This window comes from Phyllostomus hastatus, unplaced genomic scaffold, assembly GCF_019186645.2.
Source record: "Phyllostomus hastatus isolate PE091 unplaced genomic scaffold, TTU_PhHast_1.1 phas_contig_210, whole genome shotgun sequence".
Classification (NCBI taxonomy): Eukaryota; Metazoa; Chordata; class Mammalia; order Chiroptera; family Phyllostomidae; genus Phyllostomus; species Phyllostomus hastatus.
Window position 1 is genome coordinate 5,036,534 of NW_025333737.1, and position 25,509 is coordinate 5,062,042.

At 35.9% G+C, this 25,509-nt stretch overlaps 1 protein-coding gene across 8 annotated transcripts in view; it reads left to right on the forward strand.

Annotated features, from left to right (window-relative positions):
• The window catches only part of NF1 (neurofibromin 1), a 225,813-nt gene that overhangs the window by 54,585 nt on the left and 145,719 nt on the right, over window positions 1–25,509 (forward strand). For 5 of the 8 annotated variants that reach the window (XR_006785349.1, XM_045836072.1, XM_045836073.1 and 2 more), the window contains exons 4-13: window positions 2,234–2,424; window positions 6,182–6,288; window positions 10,894–10,961; window positions 11,214–11,289; window positions 11,986–12,143; window positions 15,011–15,184; window positions 15,653–15,775; window positions 16,028–16,102; window positions 17,746–17,775; window positions 22,381–22,512. Coding sequence is in view for 7 of the 8 variants with exons in the window: in XM_045836072.1 (XP_045692028.1) it covers window positions 2,234–2,424; window positions 6,182–6,288; window positions 10,894–10,961; window positions 11,214–11,289; window positions 11,986–12,143; window positions 15,011–15,184; window positions 15,653–15,775; window positions 16,028–16,102; window positions 17,746–17,775; window positions 22,381–22,512 (1,134 nt within the window). In the remaining variant the exon portion in view is untranslated. The remainder of the gene's footprint in view (window positions 1–2,233; window positions 2,425–6,181; window positions 6,289–10,893; window positions 10,962–11,213; window positions 11,290–11,985; window positions 12,144–15,010; window positions 15,185–15,652; window positions 15,776–16,027; window positions 16,103–17,745; window positions 17,776–22,380; window positions 22,513–25,509) is intronic. The other 3 variants (XM_045836074.1, XM_045836077.1, XM_045836078.1) reach the window with 1 other exon arrangement.

A 25,509-nucleotide genomic window follows, 5' to 3' on the forward strand; every position in this document is an offset into this window, starting at 1 on the left:
GAGAAGAGGAAGAGAGACAAGTGGAAAACTTACTTGAACAAATAATAAAGGAGAACTTCCCCACTCTGGCAAAGGAAATAGACTCCAGGAAGTCCAGGAAGCTCAGAGAGTCCCAAAGAACTTGGACCCAAGGAGGAACACACCAAGGCACATCATAATTACATTAGCCAAGGTAAAAATGAAGGAGAGAATCCTAGAAGCAGCAAGAGATAAGGAAGCAGTTATCTACAAAGGAGTTCCCATCAGACTGTCAGCTGATTTCTCAAAAGAAAATCAGGCAAGAAGAAGCTGGAAAGAAGTATTCCAAGTCATGAAAGGCAAGGACCTACATCCCAGATTGCTCTATCCAGCAAAGCTGATTTAGAATGGAAGGGCAGATTAAAGTGCTTCTCAGATAAGGTCAGGTTAAAGGAGTTCATCATCACCAAGCCCTTATTTTAAGAAATGTTAAAGGGCCTTATCTAAGAAAAAGAAGATAAAAACATGTATAGTAAAATGATAGCAAACTCACAGTTATTAACAACCACACCTAAAACAAAAACAAAAGCAAACTAAGCAAACAACTAGAACAGGAACAGAACCACAGAAACGGAGATCACATGGAGGGTTAGCAACAGGGGAGTGGGAGGAGGAGAGGGGGGAAAAGGTACAGAGAATAAGTAGCATAGATGGTAGGTAGAAAATAGACAGGGGGAGGGCAAGAATTGTATGGAAAATGTAGAAGCTAAAGAACTTACGACACATGGACATGAACTAAAGGGGGGGAATGTGGGTGGGAGAGGGTGTACAGGGTGGAGGGGAATGAAGGGGGGTAATGGGACAACTGTAATAGCATAATCAATAAAATATATTTTAAAACATTAATTTAAAACATTTAAATTAAAAAATTTAAAAAATTGCTATTGATATGCATAATAAAGCTGCTAGGTGAAATATATATGTGGAACAGTATATCTGCAGGATAGTGTATCGTCCATTGATTGTTTTGTTAATTTGTATGGTAGACATTTATTTTACAAAGTAGAGACCTCAGTATTAACACCAAAAGTTAAACTTGGTGTCATTTATAGTGGGGTCACCTGTCATTATGTACTCCCGATGTGCTGTACTACGAGGTGCACTGAATTACCTCAGGTGTTTAGAGTGGATGTAATCAGACCTAGATTTAGGTTCTACCTTACAGAAAATACAGGGAGTAGAATAACAAGTTAAGTTATACCAGTAAAAACAATCAAATCAACAATATGTAACATTTTGTAAGGCAACTGGACCATTTTTTAAAAAATGTTAATGTTACAGAAAACAAAGATAATGTATATGGGGGAATTGTTTTAGAAAAGAAATAGAATGTATGGGGGGATAATTTTAGAGTAAAAACACTAAAGGAACCTAACAGTCATGCTACAATGTATGAACCTCGATTTTTTTGAAGATTTTATTAATTTTTGGCGAAAGGGATGGAGAAAGAGAAACATCTATGTGTGCTTGCCTCTCACACGCCCCCATCTGGGGACCTGGCCTGCAACCCAGGCATGTGCCCTGACTGGGAATCGATCTGTGAATCTTTCTTGAAGCTATGAAAGACATTTTGGGGCAGTTGGGGAAGTTTGAGTAGAGATTAGGTATTAGTTCATATAAGGGAATTGTTTATTTTTCCTTGGCATGAGGATAGATTGAAGTTATATTGGAGAATGTCCTTATTTTTAAGAGATGTTAAAGTATGTCGGGCTAAAATATTATGTCTGGATCTTACTTTGAAATTATTCAACCAGAACAAAATTATTTGGAATAAGTAGTATTTATCTGTTTTGGTCAATCTGCTCAAAAAGGCTGGTGTGATTGCCCATCCAGGAAATGATTTGGATGTTGAGACAGATGATACAGGAGTAATATGAGTAATGTTTATTTGGAACACACAACAAACTGGGGATTCTCATGAGGAGGAGGGCTTATGCAGGGATTTTGTGAACAAGGGACAGGCAGGGGTGGATGTGGGGGACTGGACTTTTGTTGTGATTAAGAGGTGAAAGGTGGAACCAGCCTCTTTATTAGACAGCTGTAGATATTAGCAGACATATTGAAATATTAGCAGTTATTGAATCTAGGGAATGAGTGTATGTATGAGTGTTCTATTATTCTATTTCAGCTCTTTTTATTTGAAAATTTTCATAATGAAGAATATTTACATGTAAATTTAAGAAAGTTTTTGAATTTCATGTTTATTCCTATTTAGCAACCAAAGGACACAATGAGATTAGATGAAACAATGCTCGTCAAACAGTTGCTGCCAGAAATCTGCCATTTCCTTCACACCTGTCGTGAAGGAAACCAACATGCAGCTGAGCTTCGGAATTCCGCCTCTGGGGTTTTATTTTCTCTCAGCTGCAACAACTTCAATGCGGTCTTCAGTCGCATTTCTACCAGGTTAGTGTGTGAATAAATCTGCATAGGACTGTTGTAAGTAATATAAATTCTAGAAGTTTTCCTTTATTCTACGTGAAAATGAAAAGTTGACAGAATGAGTTTGATCTGGGCTTTTGTAGAAATTTTATGCATTGATTCCTTTGAAATTTTTATCATTATGATAGTGGTGTGTACAATTAAATGAGTACTGTTATAAACTTGAAAGTCTAAATTTTAGGAAATACCACCCATGACCAGGTTTTTTTTTTTTTTTAATGAAAACACTGGGTATGGATTTTTGACTTTTTAACATATTATTCCTTTATATGAAATGAGCCAATCAGATGGAATAATTGGTAAGAGTAGCGAGAATTCTAATGATCTCACAGCTCTGCCCCGTATCACAAGATCCTAAGTTACCAACCCCCACCCAGATAATCCCGGACCTATGGAAGCAGAAGGAAGTGAGAAATTGCTGATTAGAAATCTGCAGAACATAGACTGTGTTTTACTGTATTTTTTGTACTATAAGATGCACCGGACCACAAAATGAGCCTAGGTTTTAGAGGAGGAAAATAGGAAAAAAAATCTTGAAGCAAAAAATATGGTAAAATATTTAATGACATAAATAACCTAGGCCACTGCCCCCCCCCCCCCCACACACACACACAATGAGCCAGGTAAGCTACATTCGGACTGTAAGATGCACCCCCATCATTTTCCTCCCAAATTTTGGGGGGGGGGTATGTCTTATAGTCCGAAGAATATGGTAAGAATACAAACTGAAGAATGAAGTAGAAAATCTATCACTAAAAGATCCAGAAAGACTGGGTAAACTGAAGAACAACAGAAAGATATTTAAAATATATAGTAATAAAGTTAAACAAACACCACCCACCAACCCATCCACCCAGGTCCAGAACTGAAAAGGAACCTGAAAACCAGAGATGGTGTTGAAGGCATGATCTGGCCTTGCAACAGAGGAAGGGTGCAGATGGTTAGGTTTTTTCCTCTCCTTAACCCAGGGGTTTGGGGCTAACATCCACAGGGACTGGGTACAAACCATTGTACCCTGTTAATGCCAGGAGTAGAACTGGAGCCTTGTATACAACATGACTAGAAAGAGCCAAACACTCCCTAAAAAATGAACAAGGATTGAAGGGAGGAAGAGGAGAAGACAGGGTGAGAGAGGGTGAGGGAGAGGAAGGAGAGGGAGGGAGGAAAAGAAGGAGAGAGGCCCAGGCTGGTGAGGCTCAGTGTGTTGGAGTGTTGTTCTACTGAAGCGTTGTGGGTTCAATTTCCGGTCAGGGCACGTTCCTGGGTTGCAGGTTCAGTTACCCCAGTCCTGGTGAGTACAGGAGGCAACTAGCTGATGCTTTTGTCTTGCATGGATGTTTTTCTCTCTCTCTCTCCCTTCATTTCTCTAAAAAACTGGAAAAAAAAAATAAGTCCTCCAGTGAGGATAAAAAAAAAAAAAGAGAAAAAGATAGGGAGGGAGAGAAAGGAGGAGGGAGGGTAGGAGGAAGGGGAAAAATAACTACTAGCACAAGAAGTTTGTCTGCTCTGTCTAAGCTTAGGGTAGGGGAAAAAGTCGCCTAGGGCCATTACCTTATAAGAGTTTGAGGCCCTTATTTATGCCACCCATAGACTCTGGGGCTGAAAAATTAACAACAACAAAAATATGTCCAGAGCTGGGCACCTGGCAAAAGCAAATGCAAAACCATCACTAGGACACACCCACCATCCCAGGCTAATAGAGATTCCCAAAGAAAATGCAGACTGCGCTAGAGATAAATTTGCAATCAAAGTTTATAAAAAAGAGAGGTAATAATTCACTACAATTAAGAGTTGGCACATACAAGTACAAATATATGAGATCATTTAACATTCTTAAAAAGAATGTAAAATAAGTGTTTTATTTTTTTATTTTTAAAATTTTTTTAAGAGAGGGGATGGGAGGGAGAAAGAGAGGGAGAGAAACATCAATGTGTGGTTGCCTCTTGTACACCGCCTACCAAGGACCTGGCCCACATCCCAGGCACGTGCCCTGACTGAGAATTGAACCGGCGACCCTTTGGTTCGCAGCCTGACACTCAATTCACTGAGCCACACCATCCAGGGCAAAAATAAGTGTGTTTTAAATGACTAGAGACATAAGAAGATATTTAAAACTATTAAAAAGAATGAGAAACGATAAAAACCCAACAGATTTGTAAAACAAAAAAATCAAATAGAATTTTTAAAGTCATAGAGTCCTTTGCTTCTGGTGGTATGGACCCTCCCATTGAAAAACAATTAGGTTGAGTGCAGTTAGTAATTCTGTGGGTAAAACAGCTAATCCTTTGTATAAAAGAGTTCTATCAACCACAGCACATGGTACATTTTGGCAAAATAATTAAGTTATCTTGGGCCCTGGCCTGGTGGCTCACTTTATTGGAGCATTGTTCCTAATATGCCAAGGTTGCAGGTTTGATCGCTGGTTGGGACATGGACGTGTACCAGAGGCAGCTGGTGAGGGCAAAACTAAGTGGAACAACAACAAAAATCTCAGTCTTAATCTCTTTCTTTTTTCCCTTCCTATCTCTCTAAAAATTAATTTCAAAAATTTAAAGTTATCTTAAGATAGGTAGCTCATATTCCCTTCAAAAAAAGGACAGGAATATCAAAAGTTAATGTTATCCTAAAAGAGAAACATCTGTACACAGGTAGAATGTCAGACACAACAAAATTTCATGATGTTGATTCATCTATTATATATGAGATATAAAATCAATCTTTAGGAAGATCTGCCATTCCAGATCTTTCATATTTTAAGTCACCCAATACTATGACAGCAGTGTCATGAGATAGCTCTATCTATATTAAACCATCATAATGGCATTTTAGGTGAGTGGTCATCAGCTTCTATTTCCGGCACAAACTGAATGAAACAGCAGATGCAGTTGTTTGAAACATATTTTATAGATTCCATTTCTGAGCAGTCCCTGAAAGCTAAAGAAACTGGCTTATTCTGGAGACACTTAACTTCTCTTTTGGAATCAGTGAACTAGATTCAGGAAATACACAAAAATTGTCCATTTTTACTTGTGTGAATGCTGCAAAATCCTATAAAATAAAGCCTTTGGTGTCTAGAAAATTTCTAGAGTTTTCAAAGATGGCACAGAGCAGATGGCATGAGGCTTCATCTTGCTTCACAGAACATTGTATAATGTAAAACTTATGAGTTGTTTATTTCTGGAATTTTCCAGAATTTAATATTTTTGTAATTTAATATTTTTGGACTGTAGCAGACCTTGGGTTTCACCGCTGATAAGGAGGGACTACTATACCCTTCATGTTTCTGATGTCTAGTTTATGTAAATAGATGTTAATAACATTTATTTTACTTAGAACTTGAAATTTGAATTTTAAAACTTTTTATTATAGAACAAAATTAAAAATACACATATCAGAGTATTTTAAATGCCCATGTTCCTGTCACTGTGCTTCAGCAGCTATTAGCATGTTATGATTTTTTAAAAAATAAAATTATATATAATGTATACAATGTAATGATTTGATAACACATATACATAGTGAAGTTTACTGGATTATAATGGTTTCTTATGTCTCCTAAGTTATCTTCCTTTAGGTTTCCACAAGAAATATTTATTCTCTTATTTTTATGTGTATTTTCTCTTGTAAACTCATCATTGGGATGAGAAAAATCTATTGAATTCAGTATTTTTTAATATCCTGATACTAAATTGATAAATTGTTTTTGGTTTTTACTTTGTAGGTTACAGGAATTGACCGTTTGTTCAGAAGATAATGTTGATGTTCATGATATAGAATTGTTACAGTATATCAATGTGGATTGTGCAAAATTAAAACGACTCCTGAAGGGTGAGTTTAAATGTATGATGTATCTGAAATTAATCGCTGTGGGTGAAAATCTAGTATTTTGAGTGTACTAGTTGTATTGAGCTAGAACATCAAAGAGGGTTTTATAATGCAAATGTCCCTGTGAAATGGACAGTAATGCATATGGTTTAATAATTTTTGAAAACTATACGGTAAAGAAAATGAGTATCTTAAATCTTGGTGAGGGAGAGTTTTGTTTAACTGCAACTTGTAATAAAGAGGATATAAGGGTGCTGTTATTTAGTAGTTTTAGAATTTCATCTTAAGGACTGTTTAGCTTTTGTAGTGCTAAAAGTGGATTGTTGAGCAGGATGACAAAGTTCAGAAGATGCAGGAACCAGAAGATTGTGATCTTATGATGAGAAGAGGAGTTGAGTCAGGAATCTCAATTTCTAACATTTCTGTTTTCAGCTCTGTGATGTATTTCAGAGAACTGCACTGCAGTGTTACAAAGTCCCTAATGCTTTCAGTGCCGAGTTTTGCTTCCTTGCAGAACTTGTCAATAGTAGTCCCACATGGGGATAATTCCTGATTTGTGATTTTAAATCTTTGGGAAGTGCTCTTTATGATTATGTTGATTGAAATAAACTGTCAGAAAGAATTGACTTTTTGTGGCAAGGGGGTAAGTGTTGATAACAATCAAATATCAGTGAACATTATTCATGAACTCAGTATAAATACCTAAATTCATTTCACACACAAAAAATTTTTTTTTTAGTTTTATATAATATTGGATCCTGGCTAACTTAAATGTGAAATCCCGTGGTTCATACTTATTGTTATTTTACTTTGCGTACTGATTAAGGAATTGTTAGTAATGTTTTTAATGTCTGATGTAAAAGGAGATTTCATTATATTAACTTTGAAAACCTCAACAGTTCTATGGTATAATTTTCAAAATATGTTGTTTTGTTTTCTTTTTCTTTTAAAGATTTTATTTATTTTTAGACAGAGGGGAAGGGAAGGAGAGAGGGAGAGAAACATCAATGTGTGGTTGCTTTTTGCATGCCCCTTACTGGGGACCTGGCTTGCAACTCAGGCATGTGCCCTGACTGAGAGGAAGATACAGTAAATATCAAACTATTTGCAAAGCAATGTGGCAAACTCAAACAGGGTGAGCATAAAGTGAGAGAATAAGTATGCATTTGTTTGTGGATGACAGATATTAAGAGGAAAAGAGCAAGATACGGAGTTACAAGAGTAGGTCAGATTATATTAATAAAATGCAGTAATATATGTTGTATTTTCAGTATGTGCCATGCATCACGCTGTGTAGCTTACGTGCTTTTTCTCATCAGTCCTCGCAGTAACCCTGTGAAGCAGGTAGTAGTTTTATAATCCCCTTTGTAGATGAGGAAACTGAGGCTTCAGTAACGTTCCCAAGACCATAGAGCTGGTGAGTGGCAGGGTAAAATTCAAATCACATCTGCCCATCCCTAGAGCCAGAGTACTTAACTCCTATACTCTTGTGCTTATGGCTTATGAGGCTTTAATTCAGCGGCCATGGGAAGTGATGAAAAGGCATTAAGGTGGGGTTAGTACTTTAGTTTAGTTATACAGTTTTGCTTGAAATTTAGAGGATGGCTTGGTAGAAGTTTACTTGAAAGTCTGGGACTTGGTTGGGTAGTAATGTGAGTGAAAAATAATGAGGGTAGTGGAAGTCTGGATAGAATGTGGTAGTTTGGGGACCAATTTGATATAGTATTTAAGCAGTAGAATATATAGCATTTGTGTGTATTTTTAAAAGATTTTATTTATTTATTTTTAGAGTGAGGGGAAGGGAGGGAGAAAGAGAGGGAGAAAAACATCAGTGTGGTTGCTTCTCATGCACCCCCTATAACGGGACCTGGCCCACAGCCCAGGCATGTACTTCAATTGGGAATCGAACTGGTGACCTTTTGGTTTGCAGCTGGCGCTCAGTCCACTGAGGCATACCAGCCAGGGCGAATATATAGCATTTGAGTAGAATACATCACATAGCATTTGGTGATTAATGTAGTTATATGAGGTAAAAGAAAAGTATCACTGTGTATTGCAGAGAAAACTGGTTGAAGATGGAAAAGAAAGAAAGAGAAGAAGTTAGCCAGGAAAATGATAAATTCAGTTTTGGATTATTGAGTTTGAGCTATCAGTAAGATGTTCTGTTAGAAACCTGTAGAACTGGAGTAATAATACATATGTACATTGGAATTGAAAGTAGGTTACTGTGTATAACATATTTAAGATGTGAAAAAAGGTAAAGTTGACGACCTTGGCTGATGTGGCTCAATTGGTAGGAGCATAGTCTCATAACCATAGGGTTGTGGGTTCGATTCCTGTTCAGGGCACATATCTGGGTTCCGTGTTCAATTCCTGGTCTGGGTGTGCGTACAGGAGGTAGCCGATTGATGCCTCTCTCTCACATTGATGTTTCTGTCTCTCCTTCTCTCTCTAAAAGCAATGAAAAAAATGTTCTCAGATGAGGATACAAATTTTTTTTAAAAGATAAAGTTGATGAACATAGGAAAGCAAAAGGGCCCAAGAGCACTGTAGAGTGAAATGCCATTATTTGAAAATCAAATGGGAGCAAGAGCAAGGAACGTTGGAGGGATATGTTTTATAACTGACTTGGAGAGCAAGTTATTTATTTGCAAGTCTAGAAAAAAAAGACATTTATTTACCTTAAATAATTAGTATTGTGGGGAGGATTTGGATATAAAAGTATTTATTAGTGTTATTTAAAATAGTGAAATGTTGGAAATATCTTAATGTACAACTGCTGGAAAATGTTTAGTGACTTAATACAGTGGCTTAAATATTCTGAAAGAAAGCAAAGCATACTGAAAAGACTACGGCTTTGAGGTCCAATATAATCATTTATTAGATCTGTAATGTTGGAAACAGTTCGCTCCTTTTTAGTATCTGAAAGCATTGCGATTTTGAAAGAATTAAATATATTAGGTTGAAAATACCTGGCATGTTGTAACTGTTAAGTAGTGGTTACTATTGTGTACAGAACCATCAAATATGTGTAGGAAGAATTTTTAATGATATGGAAAATTTAGGATATATGTGAAATGAAAACAAGTTTGATATAGCCTATATAATCTCAGGTATGGTAAATATATTTGTCTTCCATGTGCATAGGAAAATGGATGGAAGAAAATTTACGAAATTGTTGACTGTGGTGGTCTCCAAATGGCGGAATCATGGATGACATTTTAACTTCCCTTAAACTATTGTGTACTTTTTGAATTTTCTACAATGACCATGTGTTTCATATTTTTTAAAAGCAAATTGTTATTAAAAACAAAACAAAGGAAAAACAACCACAACAACTTTTGTGGTTCAAAGCATATTTACTTTTTTTATTATTAAAAAAAGCTTTAGGAATCTCTGTACAAATACATTTACATTCAAGTTGATAATACTACTAGTTTAATACAAGTTATATTTGAATACTCTTAAGTTTCAGACATGGTCATATACACATACTGTTTGAAATTCTCTTTTTGCCCTGGATAGAGATCTTGGTAGTGAACCTGTTGATGATCGATGTGCATCTAGCTTGTCCCCAAAATCATGAAGATAATTATATTGCATCATGGTCTGTATTGTCCCAGACCCTCTGGGGTCTCTCAGGCTGTCTATGGCTTGCTGTGGTAATGCTGCATCAGATAGGTAGAGCAGGAGACGCGCTGATGGCTACAGTACAAAGTCTCCCAGCTCCTCCCTAACAGTGCGCTGAGGTTTTTTGGTTAATTTTAAGGCAAATTGCAAGGTTCTCCATTATTTCACCAGCTGTGTCAGGCATCCCTCCGGTTGGGACTGGATGATAAGTGATAGTTCCATACTGCTGGTAGAGGTCTGAAAGGTTTGGGACTTATATATTTTAAAGATTTGATTGATTTATTTTTAGAGAGAGGGGAAGGGAGGGAGGAAGAGATGGAGAGAAACATCAGTGTGAGAGAGAAACATCTATTGGTTGCCTGTTGTATGCATCTTGACCAGGGATTGAACCTGCAACCCAGCCATGTGCTCCAATCGGGAATCAAACTGGCAACCTTTCACTCTGAAAAACGACACCCAACTGAGCCATACTGGTCCTGGCTTTGACTCTGTGTTTTGATAGTTCCCTTCTAGTGCAGAACACAATATGTCTTGTGTACCATAGCTCTTTAGTTCTGTATCTTTTGGGGGTATTTTTTTCTTTAAATTTACAACCTGGAAGAGCACATAAACCAAGAAACTGAGAACAGTTCACTCATGACACAGATAGCCTCGGTATCTGAATTGGAGTCCATTCATAGTTAATAGGCTTTTCCTCTGCTGAGTCAAACTCACTTGTTTGCAGGGAATTAGGTGGCGTCATCACTTGCCACTCTGCATCGTGACCAGCCGTGTCTACTTTTTTTGTTTTTTTAGTGGACATAACCAGTGAGTTTTTGGTTTACATTAATTGTCCTTTGCTTTACATTGCTTACAAACAATACTGGAACAAAAGGGTTTTTTTGTTTTGTTTTATTTAGTGTTTTTAGTAGTAGTAGTAGCTTGAATTGCATTTGTTCTAACTAATTAGAGTTAATTTTAAAACTTTTTTCCCCCCAGAAACAGCATTTAAATTTAAAGCCCTAAAGAAGGTTGCACAGTTAGCAGTTATAAATAGCCTGGAAAAAGTAAGTCATAACCTCTTTGGTATTTATATTTTGTTAGTTTTTAGCTATAAATATTGCTGTCTTTAAGATTTTGAATCAAAAAGTCATGTCTTGAGTGATAATTTTACATCAATTTTTAGGAAGATGCATTGTAGTGTTTTTTTTTAAGGAAATTAGAAGTTTGTGATATAATTGGAGCTGTGTGACATTTTATTTACTGTGTTAAGAAAATATCCCTGCTTTCATGTAAAAAACATGTTTTATTATTTGTAGGCATTTTGGAACTGGGTAGAAAATTACCCAGATGAATTTACAAAGCTATACCAGATTCCACAGACTGATATGGCTGGTAAGGATAAGATTGTTATTTTTTTTTTGTCTTTTGAACTCTTACTTATGAGGTAAAAATCTATTACTTTCCAAGTTATTTTTTCTTTATAAGGTGCTTTTACTTCTTATCAATTGATGCCAAATAGGGATTTTTTTTCTCTCATATTTTTAAATTACCCTCAACCCTTTTCCTTTTTCTTAAGCAAATAGAGAAAGACATTTGAAACGAAGCTCTCGTCTTTAATTAGAGTTGCAGATAGGATATTTGATGGCTCTGTATTGCCAAGAAGCACTTTATTGTGCTCTGAGGCTTTATTTTGTATCGAGGGAGATGTGTATACAGTAGTGTTATCCTTACTTAGAATTCTCCAGACACACCTGCAAGGCCAAGAACACAGATTCCTGAAGCTGTCCAGTCCTTGTCCTTGGGTACATCAGACTTTGCATTAAGACCCTTCACAGTGAGACCAAACACAATTTTGGCCATTCCAAAATGTGGGTTTTTCTAGGGTGGATCAAGATAGCTCTTCTGATACACAGACAATATAACATTGCTTGTCTGCTTATCTTACCCGAATGACTTTGGTTAAGTGAACTTCCAAGTGTATCTTCTAAAAACGTAGCCCTTGGATTTTTGGATAATGCCAGCTTTTAATTTGATGCCAGAGGTTTTCTTCTCATCTAATAATATTTAATATTTATATTTTTCACATAGAGTGTGCAGAAAAACTGTTTGACTTGGTGGATGGTTTTGCAGAAAGCACCAAACGTAAAGCGGCAGTTTGGCCACTACAGATCATTCTTCTTATCTTGTGTCCAGAAGTAATCCAGGACATAACCAAGGATGCGGTTGATGAAAATAACATGAATAAGGTGAGGGGGGCAAAGTTATTTCCATATGTCCAGACGTGAAGGCCTAAAGTAACCATTTTAGGCCTCTATGTTTGCTGGCCTTAGGGGAGACACACTTGTACATAAATTTATTTGGAGGGGAAATAAATGATACCATTCGCTAGTTAAAGATTTAAAATAATCCCTAGTTTCATTCTTTTATCAGAGAAGACTAAGTGATACTTCTGTCAGCGTTAAGCATAGTTTCTTTCGTACTCACTGCAAGGGTAGCCCTACTACACTTTTGTGGTGCATTTGCACCTGCTTAGGTATGTGTTCACTCGGTGCTAAAGAAATTGTCTAGCAACTCATTCTAGGTATTTTAGAAGAGTTTTTACAGCATTTTATTAGGAAGGCAGGATACCACATATGCCATCAATAGTGAAATTGTCACTAGAACAACAGGTAATTCTAAAGGGTACTGTAATTTTTAAAGAATAAGACCTAGGTATTAATCTTAACTGTTTTATTTGAATTTTTGTATGCAGTTTGTTTTGCTAATATATTTTTTTTCCTTTTGCCACTTTGGGAGAAATACTCTTAGCTGACTGAACACGGAATGGGCTCTTGCATGATTTGCCATATGTGATGTTCAGAATCAGCTGAATGATTCAGTACTTTGTAGACGTGTTGGTTAGAGACTTTGGGCATTGATGGTTAAATCAGTGAAGTGTATAATCCTGGGAGAGTCTGTGATGCTGTGGCACTCCATTAGGTCTGCATCCCAGCTTTCATGTTAGATTGTTTCAGAGCCCTTCAAAATAGTTATTTTTTTTGTTTATTGGGAAAATAGACATAGGTAAAAAGCTAATATATATTTGGTAGTACTTAAGTGAAATTATATTTTAATAATTACACCTATATCTTTCCAAATGTTTATTGGCCATTTGTATATCTTCTGTGAATTTCTCATTTTCCATTGAATGTTTGTCTACTGTTGACTTGTAGGATGTGGGACACTTTTTACTTGGTTTCTTTTTGTAAACTTCATGGGTTTTTGTTTTTGCTATTTAGATACTTAAAATATGTATGTAGTCAACTCAGTCTTGTATGTATGTGTGTTTTTATTTATTTTTTGAATTTCTAGCTTTTTTGGTCAGATTTCTCCCAAGAGTTTATTTATTCATTTCATTGAGATACAATTTACATGCCATAAAATTTACCCTTTTAAATTGTACAGGTCAGTAGTTTTTAGTATATTCACAAAGTTGTGCAACCATCATCATATCCAATTCCAGAATATTTTCATCATCCCCAAAAGAAACCTCATACCCATTAGTAGTTACTCTTTATTCCCATTTCACCACAGCCTCTGGCAATCACGAGTCTACTTTCTGTCTCTATTGATTTGCCTGTTCTGAACATTTTACATAAATGGAATCATATAATATGTGACCTTTGTGTCTGAAACTTCCCAAGATTTTTCCAATAAGCTTACATATTTTTCTCTAGCACTTTTTATATTATTAAATTTAGACTTTTAAATCTTTCTGGATTTTAAACAGTATTTTTTTATGTATCTCACTCTTTTCTAGTCAGATTCCTTATGAGTTAATAACTAGTGTTAATGGTTGATATGTATCTTTCCATTCATTTCTACTTGTTATACAAACATTCATATCAAGCTATATATATGTAGGGTGGTGGTTGATCTCTTTCTATACTTTCTGTTCTCTATTTTATTTATCATTGCTCTTAAACTTTATTTCCTTCCTTCTGCTAGCTTTGGGTTTTGTTTGCTCTTTTTCTAGTTCTTTAAGGTGTGCAGTTAAGTTATTGATTTGAGAGCTTTCTTTTTTTAATGTGAGAGTTTGCCAGTATAAATTATTAGCACTGCTTTCACTGTACCATAAGTTTTATAATATGTTGTGTTTTCACTTTGATTTGTCTCAAGCTATTTTCTAATTTCTTTTGTGATTTTTTTTTGTTTAACCTGCAGTGTTTAATTTTTACTTATTTGTGATTTTTCTAGTTTTCCTTCTGGTGTTGGGATTTCTAGTTTCATTTCAGTGTGACTAGAAAATATATTTTGTATGATATCAATCTTTCAAAATTTGTTAAGACTTGTTTATTGCCTGACATATGGTCTGTCCTGCATATTGCTCCATGTGCACTTAAGAAGAATGTGTGTTCTGTTGTTTGGTGAGTCGAGCTTTTGCCATGTTATATTTGAGAGTACGTGTAAGTGGAGATGTGAGGTTTTCATTTACTAGAAAAGCCAAAGGGAGAAATTTGTAAGTGCAGAGAGGGTTTGAAATCACAAGAAAGGATAACTTTGGTAAGGAACAGAATTCAGAGCTGCAGACCCACCTTAGGTACAATCTTAGAAGAATGAAGGTTGAATATAGCCTGGAGTTTTAGATAAGGATGGGTGGTTTGACATAGACCGTAACCAAGATACTGTAATATTTAGTTATTTTGATACATGAATATTTAGAAATTAAAGATAATGTAAAAAATATGATCAGCTGAATTCAGGGTTAAGAAGTCAACCATCTTGTTTGGAAGGCCTGTTTTTTATGTTTCTTTAATAATTCAACAGCAAACATGAACAGATTCTGTTCTTTTTGGACTTGAGAAATATTTGAAAGACAACTACTTGAGAAATTAAAACCTGTGGATGTCAATTATGAATTATGTGTTTTTATTGTATTTTTTCCATTACCTTTCATCCCTTGACACCCTCTTCACCACCATAGCCCCGCCCCCACAGTCACCACACCGTTGTCCTGTCCGTGGGGATTTTTAGAGCACAGTTTTTAGAGGCTGATCGTGTGCTACTTTATTAGATAAATCAGAAATCTGAGAACCTTCATATATTGTCTTTTTGCTATATTTGAATTCTGTAGAAGTTGTTTCTGGACAGTCTACGAAAAGCACTTGCTGGCCATGGAGGAAGCAGGCAGCTGACTGAGAGTGCTGCAATCGCCTGCGTCAAACTGTGTAAAGCAAGCACCTACATCAACTGGGAAGATAACTCCGTCATCTTCCTGCTAGTTCAGTCCATGGTGGTTGATCTTAAGGTAACATGCTTATTATTTCTTTACTGCAAACTTTTAAAAAATTAAATGAGAAGTAAACTTCAAGTGTAAGTATTAAACTAAATCACTGTTGAAGATCATTACTAATACTAAAGTTCTGAGTCTTCCTTGATAATGAGTTCATAGAACCTGGTCTTATTTTTACTGTGTTCCTCAGGCTAAATAAAGTGGTGTAGAATATGAAGAAAACACATAATTAACCTGTTTTCTTAAAGTGACATAAATATTCAGACTTGGTTTTAAAACAGTATATAACTAGAACCTGGAAGGTATTACACACAGAATAGTAAGAAGTTTATCAGACTGATGGGCCACAATGTCAGCGCTTTGTGCTGTTTCTGGCAACTGAATGTTGCTGCCATCTGTGTGGATGATGTGTTGATATTAAATGCTAGTAAAGGAAATACTGCGTGGCTGCTTACAGGCTTTTTTCCTTTGGGATTTTCATAGAACCTGCTTTTTAATCCAAGTAAACCATTCTCGAGAGGCAGTCAGCCTGCAGATGTGGATCTGATGATTGACTGCCTCGTTTCTTGCTTTCGTATAAGCCCTCACAACAACCAACACTTTAAGGTGAGAACATTGGTTTTTATCCAGTTATATTTACTGATGCTGTTGACCCCTTAGAAATGTGAAAAGGCTAGAAAGATGAATAGGTTACAGTTGTATTGGTATTGCTCAATATTATATATCAGTGTTAATTTCAAGACCTTAAAATTTATTCCATTTTTAAAAACATTCTTTTTGTTTTTCCTTTTGTCCTCATTTGTGTTACTGAGCATTTTTCTCACAGAAATAATCTCCCTTTTCTTCTTTCATCTGTAGATTTGCCTGGCTCAGAATTCCCCATCTACATTTCACTACGTGCTGGTAAATTCACTCCATCGAATCATCACCAATGTAAGTCCAAAAGGTATTGCTAAATTACTTAATCCTTTTCTTTTCTTTTTTTTTAAAAGAAAGATCTTTCTTTCTTTTTTTTTTTTTAAAGAAACATCTTTCTTTTTAAGAAAGATGTCCTTCATGTGGAGAAGGTTCTGAATTTAGATGTATAATGTAGAAAGATTCCTCATAGGTGGTTATTTATATCTAGTAACGTATATACAGTTGTATTTTTCATATTCAATCTTTACCTGAGGGCTGTTAATGAGGAAGGTGGAGTTAATAGGATCCTTTGGCAAGATTAAACCTTTTAAAACATTTTAGTTGGATCCAAAGTCCTTGAGATCAGTGACACTGAAAATACAACTTAACGTTTCACCCCAAAGTTTATCACATATTATTTTAATACTCTTAGCTTTTTCCCAGCATTTGATGTGTTCTGGTTTGTCGCCTTACCATTTGGGTTAAAGGTGGTAGTTATTGTTGTATCCCAGTATGGCTCATTTAAATAATGGTGAGACCATACTTGATTGTACTTTTTAGTCTTCCTTAAACAAGTGAAATATTAACACACTTAAATAGAGGTGTTTACATGTTACAAAACCATATCAGACAAAATAAGCAAACTCATTAAAAGGTATTTAATGAAACCTTCAACTCTGATAAGAGTACGTTCAATAGAAAGATAGCAAAACCTTATCAGATTTGGACCATTGATTTAAAAATTCCAGAAATCATATTTTGAAGATTCTCAAGTGTTATTTACCATAGCTCCATTTTTATCCATTTATAGATATTCACACTTACATAAATCAGTTAACTTTTTCCCATTTTTCTCCCTTAAAAAGGACTTTAATCATTGATGACTTAGGTATATTTGTCCTCTTTATCATCAAATCCTTTTTAAGAGTGTGTCTCTGGTGAGTTAAAAATAACTTCCCCATCTTCCTTTGCCTTGGATGTGTTGAATTAAAGAAAAGTATGCCCACATTTTCTTTTACCCATATCTGCAGGAAGCAAATGACTGTTAATAAAGCTATTTAGTGACATTTAATTTTTTTCAGTGGGGTGATAGTAGTGTTTGGGGTAGGATAATTCTTTGTCGTACAGGACTACTTTATGTGTTGCAGGATGTTTAGCATCCCTGGTCCATATTTTATTAAAATGCCATTTGTGCCCCTTCCCCCTCCTTACCCCCAAACATTATGAACGACTAAAATTGCCTGAGGGAATGGTGCCTCCCTGAGTTGAGTATCAGTGGGTTAACTTATAGGTAGACGTAACAGTAAATGCAGTTTGTTCCAAAAGGGAAAGTTTAATGAATCTGATTGCAGAGAAGATACGTTTTTATTAAAAACTTTCAAATTTGTACTTTTACCAGTGTAATGAGACAGTACATTGTACCTTCAAGGTTTATTTTCAAGTCTGTTAAAAAAAAAAGTTGATATTCCCCCTCAAGCTTATGTGTAATTCAGAAAAAAGTAAAGATGATTACTTTTTCCCCTTTGGTTTATAATACTAAAAGATTCCACTTATTAGAGTGGATGGTTTCACATAAATGCTTAAAATTTGTATTTAATAAACCCAAGTATATAGTTTTTTGATACTTGTGGCTAGTTACTTTAATTGTAAAATATTTTTGTCTATAATTGAATATATAGAGCACTTTCAAGCATGGACTCGGCACTGCTGTAAGTGGCTGAGCTGCTCCTTCGTGGCTGTGAAGCATGCCTGGAGTGGCACTTCATGCATGCCTCAGTGTACGTGGTGAAGCGGTTGTGCATCCTCCTGTACTCTGACGAGTACTGCATGTGTGCGGGTGGCGTGTGTCTGTATCAGAAGTCACATCAATACGAATTCTGTTTTTATAAAAAAAATCTATATTGATTAAGTTTTAAAATAGTAAGCATCAGTAACCTTTCGATGAATAGCTTGAAAAGGAGTGTAAGTTTGAGCCTGTAAAGTATCTTTTAAAGCTATACTTTTGATAATGATACTTTATAATTATAGACTTTGGTGTATTATTTTTGTTGGGTTCCCCCCTTTGGTTTGAGACTAATAGATACTGACTCTAAAGTACTTTCTGACCAAAAGAACTGTTTATAAAGTAAGTAGGTAAATTCAAGGAATTATTATAGAATCTCGCTGAAGACAGGTATTATGAAAATGTTTTGTCTTGAAATCACATGAAGTTTTCTTGGACATTTGGATTCATAATCTTAAATTCATTCATAGTGTAAGATTTCATTTTGAATGATTCTTGGTTTAATACACCTCATAAGTTTCTTCTTCCATGGTTCTTTAGCCAGCTCATAGATATTTTTTAAAATTGCCACATTCTCACAAGTTTTACTGCTGTGTTTTGAGAGTTTATTTAGAAGTAGTAATGGTGTTTGAGTTTTGTTTTTGCTTTTGTGAAACATACCCATACTCAGTTCATAAGTACAGTGTTTTGCTCTGAAATATTCCACTATTTCTTTTAAAGAAATCTGAAAATCTGCTCACTATTTGAGTGTTACTATAATGTAAGATTTCATGAGTTTCTAAAATGGTACCCATGGTACTATTACCTTTGTTACTATGGCATGTCATAAGAGATACATTGTACTTACAAGACCTAAGTTAAATTCTTACTCTTTATAGGATTCTGATAAGCTAAATTAGATATGTTGTTACGATTGGGAAATTAAAGAAATAATACATATAGGAACAGGTCTGCCTTAGTCATCAGTAGAACATGGTGTAGCTGGCGTAGTACCTAGTACTCCGTTTTTTCCTTACGGCAGTTTATTGTGGTTTACTATGGATAGTTCACAGATTGAGATGAGATGGTCTCTTCGTAGTGAGAGGTTTTGGTTGAAGAAATTATTTCCAAGGCATTTTAAAATTTATTTAAATGATCTCTTGAAGAATTACCACATAGTTTGATCATATTGTAAAAGTATTGCCATTTGCTTGGCAATAAACTTAGTGTTTTCAAGGAAAAAAAAGAATGTCTACTTTGACTTGTTTCAAAAAGGACACATTTAGTAACTGCTTAGAACACAAAAATTTTAACTATGTGGTGTCTAGTTTTTAGTACCTATTTTATTTGAAAGTGTATTTTTAACTTTTACTTTAAAATGAATGAATTTATGAAAATTAGCCATTATGAAAATCACCAAATTTTAAGTTAAAATCAAGTTGTTTTATAGGGTATGCCTGGTAGTATGATCTGGAAACAGCCCAAATGCCCATCAATAGTTGAGTAGACAAAAAAGCTGTGGTAATTCATGGAGTGGAATACTAGTTGGTCATAAAAAAGGCAAGGTAGCTTTTGCAACCACATGGATCTGGAGAATATTATGCTAAGTGAAATAAGCTAGTCAGAGAAAGACAAATACCATATGATCTAACTTATATGTGGGATCTAATAAAATAATTTAACAAACAAAATAGAAACAGAAGCATAGCTACATAGAATAGAATGACAGCTGTCAGAGGGATGGGGTTTGAGGGGCTGGGTGACAAGAGGTGAAGGGATTTCTATATTGGGATTGTATATAAAACACATGGACACAGACACGGTGTGGTGGTAGCCAGAGGGAAAGAGTGATGAGGGGATGTAGAAGAGGGCAAAGTGGGGAAAATGGGGATGGAAGGAGACTTTACTTTGGGCAATGGGTACATGATGCAGTGTGCAGATGATGTTTTGTTGAGTTTTATACTTGAAACCTGTATGGTTTTATTAACCAATGTCACCCCAATAAACTAAATTAAAAAAAGACAATTTTAATAGGATGTTATATGGGATGCGTCTCTCTTTAATTGGTTTTTGGGGGACCGCCAAAAAGCCAGAATTATCTTCTGAATGGTGGGCCCCTGGTAGTACAGGCTCCCCCTGCTAGGTCAGTGTTCTAGGAATCCATCTGTATCTGTACCAGCTAGTGGTGTTGTGAGAGGCTGTGTTCAGCTTCATTGAAATTTTTTATACCCATTTAATGATGGGTGATTTATGAGCATACCTGCTCACACCATGTTGAGTGTTCAGCAGTTTTTGACCAAAAATGGTATGACCCCCCTGCTCCACCCTCCCTGTTTGCCCCCATCTTGCCCCAGGAGACCTAGTTTTGTTTCCTTGGATGAAAAAAGTCCTCAAAGGGAAATGTTTTGCTGATGTGGAAGAACTGAATCAAAATGGCAAAGCGCTAAAAGGCATCAAAATTGACAAGTTCAAAAACTGTTTTGAGCAGTGGGAGAAAATTTCTCCATAGGTGCATTGCATCAAATGGAGAGTACAGTACTTCAAAGGTGACTGAAGTTTAAACATGAAAGAATAAATACAACATTTTTATAAATAAATTTAGTTTTTTTGCCCCCACCTTCATATTATGGGGTCAGTAGAGTAAGGAGGACTATCTCAATGCATTTTTGTGATTATTCAGCTTTTCTTATTTTAAGCTGATTAATACAAGTTGTATTCTTAGTAAATGTATGGAAATCATTCTGTATTGATTGTTTGGGCAAGCCAGATGACTGGATTGACCCAGGTTTAAAGAATTAATTATATAACCAAACTAGAACTTGATCATTTGTTTAGGAATTAGCTTAATAAACTAAGTTGAGGGGAAAGCAGTGACAATCATATTATCCCCCCAAAATTACTTCTTTCCTCACAGCTTTAGTGTCCCTTCCTCACTGTAGTTTGGTATTCAAATTATGTATTATAAATTGGTTGTATAATTTATCTAGTAAATAAGTTTTAAATTCAAAGTTTTGAGTTAAAGTAATATAATTTGGTACTACTGATAATATTCTGAAAATTATGGATGGAGAAATTAAATGTTGAGAATTTAACTAGCTTAGTTTTGAATAAGAAGGAACCCATGAGTAGGATGTAAAGCTATTAAATCACTCTTACCTACTAATTCAGTTATTCTTTCAGGTGTTTTCTATAGCAGAAATATTATAAATTTGAAGTCTCTCTCTATATTTTTAAAGATTTTATTTATTTATTTTTAGAGAGGGGGAGAGGAGAAAAAGAGAAGGAGGAACATCAATGTGTGGTTACCACTCGCGCACCCCTTACTGGGGACCTGGCCTGCAACCCAGGGATGTATCCCAACTGGGAATCGAACCGTGATCCTTTGGTTCTTAGCCTGGCACTCAGTCCACTGAGCCGCACCAACTAGAGCTGAAGTCTATATTTTAAGTAATCCAATTCCTTGCATATTCTCCATATGTAGTAAAATTTCATCCATTTTTGTATTAACTATAAACTGTATAGTTTTAGTTGGTTTTTATAAGTGTTATTTTTCACAATATAGTAATTAAGTAATTTAAATATAAAAGTTAAAAGAGACACTTTCAGCACTGACTGGTATGGCACAGTGGGTTGGGCATCGTCACACTGACTGAAAGATTGCCTGTTCGATTCTGTGTCAGGGTGCACGCGTGGGTTGCGGGCCAGGTCCCCTGTTGGGATTGTGCGAGAGGCAACCAATCAGTGTTTCTCCTGCACATGGGTGTTTCTCGTCCCCTCTTTCAGCCTCCCTTCCCCATCTCTAAAAAATAAATAAAATCTTTTTTAAAAAAGATACACATTCAAATAAAATAGGCATTAAAACTAGAACCAAAACTAAACTGGTTAAACCAAAATATAAAAATGTTTTCATAAAATAATTATCTTTTAAAAATATTTAGCTCTGGTCACTTTGTCTTTGTGGTGCTCATTAGTCTTTTCATGTATTGTACCATTATTGCATTATTAGTTTAAGATTATAGGTTTACTAATTGCTTTATTTCATTTACTAATTTGATGTTGTAATTATCATTGTTATTTGTAGGCATATAAGTGATTGTCACGTGTTCCTTCAACATTGTGTTGAACCACTAATCTCTTTTAAAGCTTTGATAATCACATTCTTACCTGGTAAATATGAATAACCACAATATTACTTGGTAATATATATGTACATGTTTCTGAAATGTGTAAAACATTAAACTGATAAGTGACAATTGGCTATTGAATTAGCTCTCTAAAGACTCTGCTTTTCAAAATTTACTAACCAGTGAGAAGAGATACTATATGATCGTGCCCATGAAGCAGATGATTTGTCTCTTATTTGTTATATTTTAAAATGGATGTATGGTTCGAATTAAAGATATCATTTGCAAACATTGGAAATCATGGTGTGTGTTTGCATGGTCTTAGAAAGTTTCACACAAAAGGATAAAACAAAGTACAGTAGTAACCAGAGCATATAACTTATGCAAGTTTGTACTTTTCCTTTCTTATGGTCTCTGTTTTTGTCCAGTCTGCATTGGATTGGTGGCCTAAGATTGATGCCGTGTATTGTCACTCAGTTGAACTTCGAAATATGTTTGGTGAAACACTTAATAAAGCAGTGCAGGGCTGCGGAGCCCACCCAGCAATACGAATGGCACCGGTAAGATTGATTGTGCTTATATAATCCCACCTTCTTCCTCTTGCTTTTTCAATGTCTTTCTACTATTCCTGCTGTTTTGATTATTTTAGAAAATCAAATGTGTCCTTCCTTTTCTGTAAGTACTGTGATACATCATATACTGACTGCACTGTGGTTTTCGACACTGTTTCAGTGAGTTGAATTTATTTTTTCTTAGAGAAATTTTCTCACAAAATGCTGTCAAAATCTTAATGTCACTTTTGTAAATAGTTTTTTTCTTTATGAATCATAAGTATTTTGATTAGCTCGTCATCTTTTGAGGATGAGTAGGGAAAGCTGACTTCTGGTTTAGAGTGAATGTTCCTACTAATGCAGTTTACCTTTGGATGCTCAGTATTATACATACAAAATTAGAAATAAAATTAAAAATTTTTATTTTGAATAAAATAATTCAGAACATGCTCTGAGCTCTTAAAAATGATAGGCACTTCAATATTGAAGTTTGTGTTTAAACTTAATAAAAACACACTTTCAGATTAGGTATTCTAACAAATTAGTACTCTTTATAGAATTTTAAAACTCATGGGGGACCCATTTAAACAGACAATTACAGGATTATAGAAGTCATATATTGCCATTGATTGGTGGTGCTTTGTCTTCTGCTTCTTATTTTCTATTCTTATTGGCTGCTGTCGCTCACATGATCAGATGCCAACCAGTCACTGTTTTGCATGGCAGTGGGCTTCTGTGGCTGTAAGTATAACCCATTGTAACTATCTCAGAAAAGTCCTTTCTTTCTTTGACTTTTCTGCGCTTAGTTACCATCTAGTCACATCATGTCATTTCAGATGAAAATCTGACATGTTTATCATTAGAAGATAATTTAAACAGCTTCTTCCCTGGCATGCTTTTCTTTTTCCAAGTTCCCTTACTCAGTAAATATTTTGGTTTTGTGTGGTGGTAGTTCACTCTTACCCAGTTGTCAGTAGTTGTGGTGGAGGATTATTTACCTTTAGGGGTGCCCAACCTTATGGCGTGCCCAGGCCACACTGGAAGAAGAGTTGTCTTGACCCACACATTACATACACAAACACTAACAAGAGCTAATGAGCAGAAAAACAGGTTTTAAGTGAATTTACGATTTTGTATTAGGCTACATTCATAGCCTTCTGGGGCCACTTGTGGCCCGCAGGTTGGACACCCCTGCTAGGTGTTCAGATAGAGAAGTTGGCTATGCCATATGTTTTGGGATTATTTAGCCTACAAAATTACAGCCAAAAGAGCAAGACAGTGATGCTTTTTTTATTTTTTAAGATATATTTTACTGATACTATTGTAGTTGTCCCAGTTTTTCCTTTTTTGCTCCCCTCCACCAACTACCCTCTTTCCTCCAGCAGTCCCCCCACTTAGTTCATGCCCATGGGCTGTGCATACGAATTCTTTGGCTTCTCCATTTATTTGTACCTACCAATTATATTTCTTAATCCCTCTTTTCCCCCATTCTCCCTCTTCCCTCTCCCAGATGATAACCCTCCAGATGATCTGCATATCTATGATGTGTTCCTGTTCTGGTTGTTTGCTTGGTTTGCTTTTTTTTAGATTTAGTTGTTGACAATTGTGAGTGTGTTGTTATTTTAGTGTTCATAGTTTTGATCTTTTTTCTTAAATAAGTCCATTTAACATTTCATATAATAAGGGCTTGGTGGTGATGAACTCCTTTAGCTTTACCTTGTCCAAGAAACACTTTATCTGCCCTTCCATTCTACATGATAGCTTTGCTGGATAGAGTAATCTTGGATGTAGGTCCTTTCTTTTCATCACTTTGAATGCTTCTTGCCAGTTCTTTCTTGCCTGCAAGGTTTTTTGAGAAATCGGCACATAGTCTTATGGGAACTCCTTTGCAGGTAACTCTGCTTTTCTCTGGCTACTTTTAAGATTCTCTCTTTATCTTTAGCCTTTGACATTTTAATTATGATGTGTCTTGGTGTGGTCCTCTTTGTGCCCAACTTGTTTGACACTCTCTGTGCTTTCTGGACTTGTATGTCTACTTCCTTTGCCAAATTCAGGAAGTTTTATTTTCTGTTTTTTTTTTTTTCCAAGTAAGTTTTCAATTTCTTGGTCTTCCTCTTCTCCTTCTGGTATCCCTATGATTCGGATGTTGGTATGTTTGGAGACGTCCCAGAGGGTCCTTATACTGTCCTCGTTTTTGGAATTATTTTTCTTCTTGCTGTTCTGGTTGAATGTTTATTGTTGCTTTACATTCTAAATTGTTGATCTGAATCCTGGCTTCCTCCCCTCCACTGATGGTTCCCTGTAGATTTTTCTTTATTTTAGTATAAACTTCATTTCTTCCTTTATGTTATTGGCATACTCAGTGATTTCCTTGAGCATCCTGATCACCAGTGTTTTGAACTCTGCATCTGATAGGTTGATTATCTCCATTTTGTTTAGTTCTTTTTCTGGGGTTTTGTTCTGTTCTTTTATTTGGGTCATATTTCTTTGTCTCTTCAGTTTGGCAGCCTCCCTGTGTTTGTGTATGTGTATTAGGTAGAGCTGCTTTGACTCCCTGTCTTAGTAGCATGGCCTGTTGTAGAAAAGGCAGCTGTAAATTGTGTGGGGCAGGGCCTCAGGTGATCGCTAGAGCGTGGCAACCTGCTTCACCACTTTGTGGCTCTGTGTGGAGGATGATTTGGAGAGGGGACAGTGCCATGCTGTCTGGCTTCTGGAGGTTTGCCTGGCACTTGCCCCGTTTCCTTCACCTACTTCCCATGTATAACTGGTACCCTTCCAGCTATTGATGTAGTGGGAATCCCAGAGGGGGTGGGTTTGAATACCTTCTAAGTTCATGCTTGCCCTTAAAATGGGGTCTTCTGAACATCTGGCAGTTTCTTCCGCTGCTCTAACACCCACTAGTTGTTACAGGCAGAAGTTATGGGGATTTATCCTCTTGGTGCTGGAACCCTGGACTGTGGACTGTATAGTCTGGCCTGGGGCTGGGATCACTAGCTCCCAAGGTAT